Genomic DNA, 10,513 nt, shown 5'->3' on the forward strand with positions numbered 1-10,513 from the left:
GTTCCCCACACACGGCTCATGTGTAAGGTAAAGTCTACAGGTTTGGAAATATCAGTTTGTAAATGGATAGAAAATTGGCTAGAAGACAGAATTCAGAGAGTAGTGGTTAATGACTCTTACTCTGAATGGTCTAAGGTTATCAGTGGTGTACCCCAAGGTTCAGTGTTGGGACCCTTACTTTTTAACATCTTTATAAATGATATTGGGTCTGGGATCAAAAGTAATATTTCTGTCTTTGCAGATGACACCAAGCTATGCAGTGCAATAACGTCCTTACAGGATGTCTCCAATTTACAAGCCGACCTCAATGCTCTGCCTAATTGGGCGACTATGTGGCAGATGAGGTTTAATGTTGATAAATGTAAAGTTATGCACTTGGGGCCTAAGAATATGCATCATACATACTAGAGGGAGTACAACTGGGGGAATCCATAGTGGAGAAGGATCTGGGGGTTTTGGTAGACCATAAGCTCAATAACAACATGCAATGCCAAGCTGCTGTTTACAAAGCGAGCAAAGTCCTTTCTTGTATTAAGAGAGGTATGGACTCCAGAGAAAGAGATATCATTTTGCCCCTGTTCAAATCATTAGTAAGACCTCACCTGGAATATGCAGTTCAGTTTTGGGCACCAGTTCTCAAAAAGGATATCGGGGAACTGGAGAAAGTGCAGAGAAGGGCAACCAAACTGATAAGAGGCATGGAGGAACTCAGCTATGAGGAGAGATTAGAGGAACTAAATTTATTCACTCTTGAGAAGAGGAGATTAACCACTTTCAGACCGGACCATTTTGCTGGTAAATGACCAGAGGTCTTTTTACAATTTGGCACTGCGCTGCTTTAACTGGTAATTGCGCGGTCATGCAATGTTGTACCCAAACAAAATTTGCGTCCTTTTCTTCCCACAAATAGAGCTTTCTTTTGATGGTATTTGATTGCCTCTGCGATTTTTATTTTTTGCGATATAAACGTAAAAAGACCGCAAATTTTGAAAAAAAATGATATTTTCTACTTTTTGTTATTAGAAAAATCCAATAAACTCAATTTTAGTCATACATTTAGGCCAAAATGTATTCAGCCACATGTCTTTGGTAAAAAAAAAAGTCAATAATTGTATATTTATTGGTTTGCGCAAAAGTTGTCACATCTACAAACTAAGGTAAGTTTTCTGGAATTTACGCAGCTTTTAGTTTACGACTGCCTATCTCATTTCTTGAGGTGCTAAAATGGCAGGGCAGTACAAAACCCCCCCAAATGACCCCATTTTGGAAAGTAGACACCCTAAGGAAATTGATAAGTGGCATGTTGAGCCCATTGAATATTTAATTTTTTTGCCTCAAGCGATTGAATAATGACAAAAAAAATTTTTTTATTTTTTTTTACACAAAGTTGTCACTAAATGATATATTGCTCACACATGCTATGGGCATATGTGAAATGACACCCCAAAATAAATTCTGCTGCTTCTCCTGAGTACGGGGATACCACATATGTGGGACTTTTTGGGAGCCTAGCCGCGTACGGGGCCCCGAAAACCAAGCACCGCCTTCAGGCTTTCTAAGGGCGTTACAGTTTTGAAGGCCATAAAATGCCAAGATGGCACAAACCCCCCCCAAATGACCCCATTTTGGAAAGTAGACACCCCTAAATTTAGGGGTACACTAGTGAGACTAGGTAATAAATGGCGGATGCCCTGAAACTATAAAAAAATAACTAACCAACCAGCGTCACCTGTAACAGTTGCGGCGAACCTAAATACCTACCTGCCTAACTAGCGTCACCTGTGACACTAATACAGCGATCAGAAAAACGATCGCTTATTAGGCTGGGTTCACACTGGAGCGATGCGGGAACGCCACGAATCCGCGGCGGGTTCCCGCATCGCATGCCTCTCGGCGGCAGTTCACACTGCCCTATGCGAACTGCTGGGAGTGTCAGTGAAATGTTAATGACACCCCCAGATCAGTTTGCATATCGCAGTGCGATCTGCAAACTCGGATCGCATGGTGTGAACACCCATGCGATCCGATTCTGCTGCGGACCAAAAAAAGGGTCCCGTGCGAGTTTGCGGCGGGTGCGATGCGAATTCAGCCATACTATCTGTATGGCTGAACTCGAATCGCACAGAGATCGGATGTGATTTGCACTGCAGTGCGGTGCGAATCACATTCGTTCTCATAAACCGCTGCAATGTGAACCCAGCCTTAGTGACACTGGCGACGGGGGGTGATCACGGGGTTAAACCTTTATTGGGGGGGTTAGGGGGGTACATTAGAAATAAAGGGGGCTAACCCTAACAGTTATTACAGTCACAAATGACACCAATGCAAAAAAAAAAAAAATGACATTGGTGTCACTGTGACTGGGGGGCAGGGGTAATTGGGGGGGTAATTGGGGGGGTGTGAGTGTGCCTGGCATGTTCTACTGTGTAGTGTCGTGTTGGTGCAACTCACCGATCCTCTCTCCTCGGTGTCGGAACGAAAAATACCGACACGGAGGAGAGATTACATCACTTCCTCTCCTGTGTTTACATTACAGGAGAGGAAATGATGTCACGGAGCATTTTCATTCGTCGGGAGCGATCGCGAGGGGGTGGCCATGAATGAATGGCCGTCCCCTCGTCCGGGATCGCTCCCGAACGAATACCGACCGCCGCAGGCACCGGGCGGGGGCCCGATCGGGCCCCCGACACGCGGGCAGGCAAGGACGTACATGTAAGCCCTTATGCCTGCCCGTGCCATTCTGTCGACGTACATCGTCGTGCGGCGGTCGGGAAGTGGTTAAGGGGGGATATGATCAACATGTTCAAATACATTAGGGGTCCATATAGTGAACTTGGTGTTGAGTTGTTCTCTGTACGGTCAACCCAGAGGACATGGGGGCACTCTTTACATCTAGAGGAAAAGAGATTTCATCTTCAAGTACGGAAAGGTTTCTTCACAGTTAGAGCTGTGAAAATGTGGAATAGACTCCCGCCAGAGATGGTTCTGGCCAGTTCAGTAGATTGCTTTAAGAAAGGCCTGGATACACTCCTGATGGTACATAATATAACTAGGTACTAACATAGGTAAAGTTGATCCAGGGAAAATCCGATCGCCTATTGGGGGATCAGGAAGGAATTTTTTTCCCCTGCTGTAGCAAATTGGAGCATGCTCTGCTGGTTTTTTTTTTCGCCTTCCTCTGGATCAATTGTGGGCATAAAATTGGGTATCTGGATTGTACGATTATTTTTTATTTTATTTATTTGTTTTTAAGGTTGAACTGGATGGACTTGTGTCTTTTTTCAACCTGACTAACTATGTAACTATGTATGTAACTATGTAATGTGGTGGGGATACATGCTGCTGCAATGTGATGGGGACACATGCTGCTGCAATTTGGTGGGACACAGGCTGCATGTAAGGACGGACTCTGCTGGGGACACCTGATGGCATCTGGTGGCAGGCGACGTGGCTAGTGACACGCTCAGGGCTCCCACTGATCCTGCATTATGATGAGTTGAATGATTTCATTTTATATTACAATGTTATAATAGAAATAATGCGCTTCAATCATCCTGACACCATAACAACCATGGTGCCGGGATGATTGAAGTGCTAACCCCAGGTGTTTGGAATATCTTTATATCCTGATTGTTAAACTTTCTAGAATACACATATTTCTATTGTTGTGTAGGATCTGGGCCTGCTGTCCCTCCATCCCTCTCTCCCTCTGTCCCTCATTCATCTCAGACACTAACCCCACCACCTTAGAGCCATGCCCACTATTTTGATGAAACCATGCCCATTTTCACCAAGTGGGAGGGGTCAAAAAGGAAGGGTGGGGTCTGGCGCCCCCCATCCTAAAACGTCACCAGCCACCACTGGTCACAACTGCATTTGAACCCAAAAGACAACAATGTTAGTTTAGCTATTTGTTTATTGATTGACATATCAACTGACAGCAAAAATACTAAATAAGGTACCGTACAAAATATTAAAATTACAGTCAATCCATGTCATAAAAGGCACAGTTTGATCTTTGGTTACAGGTAAGAAAATTATAAATGAGGAGGAGGAGGAGGAGGAGGAGGAGGAGGAGGAGGAGGAGGAGGAGGAGGGGGATTCAGAGGATGTGGATGACCAATTCTTCCATTGGATTTTCACAGCACCAGAAAGTCCAGGTGCCAGAGGTGTGATGGGGCATTCACTTTAAGGTCCCTTCCTTCTCGTACTGTTCTGCCAACCCCGGGGGACTGAGCATGGATCCCGGGGGACTGAGCATGGATCCCGGGGGACTGAGCATGGATCCCGGGGGACTGAGCATGGATCCCGGGGGACTGAGCATGGATCTGTAACAATAAAGGAAGAAACTTATTATATCAAAAAACATCTCAATCTCATTCTCATTGCTCCCAACCTTTCTAATCCATCTAGAACCAGTCCTGTTTTGAGAAGTTTTACAGCACTGATCATTCCAACCAAAAGAACCTGAAATCAGCTGGTATCACAGCCTAGAGGGAGCCGGGACATCACCTCCCACTGACACCAATGATGGGGCACTATTCCTTCCACTGACACCAATGGTGGGGCACTATTCCTCCCACTGACACCAATGATGGGGCACTATTCCTCCCACTAATACCAATGATGGGGCACTATTCCTCCCACTGACACCAATGGTGGGGCACTATTCCTCCCACTAATACCAATGATGGGGCACTATTCCTCCCACTGACACCAATGGTGGGGCACTATTCCTCCCACTGACACCAATGGTGGGGCACTATTCCTCCCACTGACACCAATGATGGGGCACTATTCCTCCCACTAATACCAATGATGGAGCACTATTCCTCCCACTAATACCAATGATGGGGCACTATTTCTCCCACTGACACCAATGATGGGGCACTATTCCTCCCACTAATACCAATGATGGGGCACTATTCCTCCCACTAATACCAATGATGGGGCACTATTCCTCCCACTATCACCAACGATGGAGCACTATTCCTCCCACTATCACCAACGATGGAGCACTATTCCTCCCACTAATACCAATGATGGGGCACTATTCCTCCCACTAATACCAATGATGGGGCACTATTCCTCCCACTAATACCAATGATCGGGCATTATTCCTCCCACTAATACCAATGGTGGGGCACTATTCCTCCCACTGACACCAATGGTGGGGCACTATTCCTCCCACTGACACCAATGGTGGGGCACTATTCCTCCCACTGACACCAATGATGGGGCACTATTCCTCCCACTAATACCAATGATGGAGCACTATTCCTCCCACTAATACCAATGATGGGGCACTATTTCTCCCACTGACACCAATGATGGGGCACTATTCCTCCCACTAATACCAATGATGGGGCACTATTCCTCCCACTAATACCAATGATGGGGCACTATTCCTCCCACTAATACCAATGATGGGGCATTATTCCTCCCACTAATACCAATGATGGGGCACTATTCCTCCCACTGACACCAATGATGGGGCACTATTCCTCCCACTAATACCAATGATGGGGCACTATTCCTCCCACTAATACCAATGATGGGGCACTATTCCTCCCACTATCACCAACGATGGAGCACTATTCCTCCCACTAATACCAATGATGGGGCACTATTCCTCCCACTAATACCAATGATGGGGCACTATTCCTCCCACTAATACCAATGATGGGGCACTATTCCTCCCACTATCACCAACGATGGAGCACTATTCCTCCCACTAATACCAATGATGGGGCACTATTCCTCCCACTAATACCAATGATGGGGCACTATTCCTCCCACTAATACCAATGATGGGGCACTATTCCTCCCACTAATACCAATGATGGGGCACTATTCCTCCCACTGATATCAATGGCGGGGCACTATTCCTCCCACTACTACCAATGATGGGGCACTATTCCTCCCACTAATACCAATGATGGGGCACTATTCCTCCCACTATCACCAACGATGGAGCACTATTCCTCCCACTAATACCAATGATGGGGCACTATTCCTCCCACTAATACCAATGATGGGGCACTATTCCTCCCACTGATATCAATGGCGGGGCACTATTCCTCCCACTAATACCAATGATGGGGCACTATTCCTCCCACTAATACCAATGGTGGGGCACTATTCCTCCCACTGACACCAATGATGGGGCACTATTCCTCCCACTAATACCAATGATGGGGCACTATTCCTCCCACTAATACCAATGATGGGGCACTATTCCTCCCACTATCACCAACGATGGAGCACTATTCCTCCCACTAATACCAATGATGGGGCACTATTACTCCCACTATCACCAACGATGGAGCACTATTCCTCCCACTAATACCAATGATGGGGCACTATTCCTCCCACTAATACCAATGATGGGGCACTATTCCTCCCACTAATACCAATGATGGGGCACTATTCCTCCCACTATCACCAACGATGGAGCACTATTCCTCCCACTAATACCAATGATGGGGCACTATTCCTCCCACTAATACCAATGATGGGGCACTATTCCTCCCACTGACACCAATGGTGGGGCACTATTCCTCCCACTAATACCAATGATGGGGCACTATTCCTCCCACTGACACCAATGGTGGGGCACTATTCCTCCCACTAATACCAATGGTGGGGCACTATTCCTCCCACTTACACCAATGGTGGGGCACTATTCCTCCCACTGACACCAATGATGGGGCACTATTCCTCCCACTGACACCAATGATGGGGCACTATTCCTCCCACTAATACCAATGATGGGGCACTATTCCTCCCACTAATACCAATGATGGGGCACTTTTACTCCCACTAATACCAATGATGGGGCACTATTTCTCCCACTATCACCAACGATGGAGCACGATTCCTCCCACTAATACCAATGATGGGGCACTTTTCCTCCAACTGACACCAATGGTGGGGCACTATTCCTCCCACTAATACCAATGATGGGGCACTATTCCTCCCACTGACACCAATGGTGGGGCACTATTCCTCCCACTTACACCAATGGTGGGGCACTATTCCTCCCACTGACACCAATGATGGGGCACTATTCCTCCCACTGACACCAATGATGGGGCACTATTCCTCCCACTATCACCAACGATGGAGCACTATTCCTCCCACTAATACCAATGATGGGGCACTATTCCTCCCACTGACACCAATGGTGGGGCACTATTCCTCCCACTAATACCAATGGTGGGGCACTATTCCTCCCACTGACATCAATGATGGGGCACTATTCCTCCCACTGACACCAATGATGGGGCACTATTCCTCCCACTATCACCAATGATGGAGCACTATTCCTCCCACTAATACCAATGATGGGGCACTATTCCTCCCACTAATACCAATGATGAGGCACTATTCCTCCCACTATCACCAATGATGGAACACTATTCCTCCCACTAATACCAATGGTGGGGCACTATTCCTCCCACTAATACCAATGGTGGGGCACTATTCCTCCCAATAATACCAATGGTGGGGCACTATTCCTCCCACTAATACCAATGGTGGGGCACTATTCCTCCCACTAATACCAATGGTGGGGCACTATTCCTCCCACTAATACCAATGGTGGGGCACTATTCCTCCCACTATCACCAACGATGGAGCACTATTCCTCCCACTAATACCAATGATGGGGCACTATTCCTCCCACTGACACCAATGGTGGGGCACTATTCCTCCCACTAATACCAATGATGGGGCACTATTCCTCCCACTGACACCAATGGTGGGGCACTATTCCTCCCACTAATACCAATGGTGGGGCACTATTCCTCCCACTGACACCAATGGTGGGGCACTATTCCTCCCACTGACACCAATGATGGGGCACTATTCTTCCCACTGACACCAATGATGGGGCACTATTCCTCCCACTATCACCAATGATGGAGCACTATTCCTCCCACTAATACCAATGATGGGGCACTATTCCTCCCACTAATACCAATGATGGGGCACTATTCCTCCCACTAATACCAATGATGGGGCACTATTCCTCCCACTATCACCAACGATGGAGCACTATTCCTCCCACTGACACCAATGATGGGGCACTAGTCCTCCCACTATCACCAACGATGGAGCACTATTCCTCCTACTAATACCAATGATGGGGCACTATTCCTCCCACCAATACCAATGATGGGGCACTATTCCTCCCACTGACAAAAAATGGTGGGACACTATTCCTCCCACTGATACCAATGGTGGGGCACTATTCCTCCCACTAATACCAATGATGGGGCACTATTCCTCCCACTGATATCAATGGCGGGGCACTATTCCTCCCACTGATATCAATGGCGGGGCACTATTCCTCCCACTGACACCAATGGTGGGGCACTATTCCTCCCACTAATACCAATGGTGGGGCACTATTCCTCCCACTGACACCAATGGTGGGGCACTATTGCTCACACTGACACCAATGGTGGGGCACTATTCCTCCCAGTGATACCAATGATGGGGCACTATTCCTCCCACTGACACCAATGGTGGGGCACTATTCCTCCCAGTGATACCAATGATGGGGTACTATTCCGCCCCCACAGATACCAATGGTGGGGCACTATTTCTCCCACTGATACCAATGATGGGGCACTATTCCTCCCACTGACGCCAATGGGGAGGTACTATTCCTCCCAGTGATACTAATGATGGGGTACTATTCCTTCTACTAATACCAATGATGGGGTACTATTCCGCCCACAGATACCAATGGTGGGGCACTATTCCTCCCAGTGATACCAATGGTGGGGCACTATTCCTCCCACTGATACCAATGGTGGGGCACTATTCCTCCCACTAGTACCAATGATGGGGCACTATTACTCCCACTAGTACCAATGATGGGGCACTATTACCCCGACTAGTACTAATGATGGGGCACTGTTCCTCCCACCAATACCAATGATGGGGCACTATTCCTCCCAGTGATACCAATGGTGGGACACTATTCCTCCCACTAGTACCAATGATGGGGCACTATTCCTCCCATTGATGCTGAAGCATTTTCTACTCCCACTGGCCACAGTCCAGCCCCCCCTAAGGTCTGAAGGACTGTAAACTGGCCCTTTGTTTAGAAAGTTTGGAGACCCCGATCCAGGGTAAGCTTTGAATAAAATAAAAAATATATAATACATAATCAATGAAAACATTTTTTTTGGATAGCAGGCTGGCAGATATTTAAAAGCAGGATTCCCTATAGTTAGAACACAGCAGAGTTCCATTTATTAAATGAAACCACATGGACTATATACTAGAACAGTGTTTATTAAAATGAGGGATCCCTCCTGCTGTAAAATCAGATCTTTAGGCTGGGTTCACACTGATGCCGGATGCGGCTCACAGCTGGGGTCCGGTGAGTCCCTCTTTTCTGTTTCAGGGATGAATCAGGGCGGAATTTTTGCCTGACGCACAGGACTCCTGGGCAAGCCGCTCCGCAGCCGCCACAGAGATATGTGAACCGGCTCCATTGAGAAGCGGTCACAATCTCCTGTCATGCGAATTGGATGCGGATAAACCCACATCCAATTCGAACTAGTGTGAATGCAGCCTTAAGATCCAGTGACCCTCACAATACGTCTTCGGCCTCTGGGAAGAGACCCAAGACAATGAAGGAACGATATAAAAATCTATATTCAGAGGGACAGCCCTCCATCCAACACAGGTGTCACTATACAGTGGTGTGAAAAAGTGTTTGCCCCCTTCCTCATTTCCTGTTCCTTTGCATGTTTGTCACACTTAAGTGTTTCGGAACATCAAACCAATTTAAACAATAGTCAAGGACAACACAAGTAAACACAAAATGCAATTTGTAAATGAAGGTGTTTATTATTAAAAGGTGAAAAAAAATCCAAACCATCATGGCCCTGTGTGAAAAAGTGATTGCCCCCCTTGTTAAAACATACTATAACTGTGGTTGTCCACACCTGAGTTCAATTTCTCTAGCCACACCCAGGCCTGATTATTGCCACACCTGTTCACAATCAAGGCATCACTTAAATAGGAGCTGCTTGACACAGTAAGGTCCACCAGAAGATCCTTAAAAGCTACACATCATGCCGAGACCCAAAGAAATTCAGGAACAATTGAGAAAGAAAGTAATTGAGATCTATCAGTCTGGAAAGGGTTATAAAGCCATTTCCAAAGCTTTGGGAATCCAGCGAACCACAGTGAGAGCCATTATCCACAAATGGCGAAGACATGGAACAGTGGTGAACCTTCCCAGGAGTGGCCGGCCGCCCAAAATTACCCCAAGAGCGCAGCGACGACTCATCCAAGAGGTCACAAAAGACCCCACAACAACGTCCAAGGAACTGCAGGCCTCACTTGCCTCAGTTAAGGTCAGCGTTCATGCCTCCACCATCAGGAAAATACTGGGCAAAAATGGCCTGCATGGCAGAGTTCCAAGGAGAAAACCACTGCTGAGCAAAAAGAACATCAAAGCTCGTCTCAATTTCTCCACAACACATCT

The 10,513-nt window shown here is 47.0% G+C and overlaps 1 protein-coding gene across 1 annotated transcript in view; it reads right to left on the reverse strand.

Moving 5' to 3' along the window:
• Positions 1–3,898: 3,898 nt before the first annotated feature.
• The window catches only part of LOC143923515 (NACHT, LRR and PYD domains-containing protein 4-like), a 9,732-nt gene continuing 3,117 nt past the window's right edge, over positions 3,899–10,513 (reverse strand). The window contains exon 2 of the mRNA XM_077447234.1: positions 3,899–4,328. Within this exon, the coding sequence (XP_077303360.1) occupies positions 4,184–4,328 (145 nt within the window). The 3' untranslated portion in view covers positions 3,899–4,183. The remainder of the gene's footprint in view (positions 4,329–10,513) is intronic.

This window comes from Lithobates pipiens, unplaced genomic scaffold, assembly GCF_037356315.1.
Source record: "Lithobates pipiens isolate NorthernLeopardFrog02 unplaced genomic scaffold, aLitPip1_a1.2 Scaffold_22, whole genome shotgun sequence".
Taxonomy (NCBI): Eukaryota; Metazoa; Chordata; class Amphibia; order Anura; family Ranidae; genus Lithobates; species Lithobates pipiens.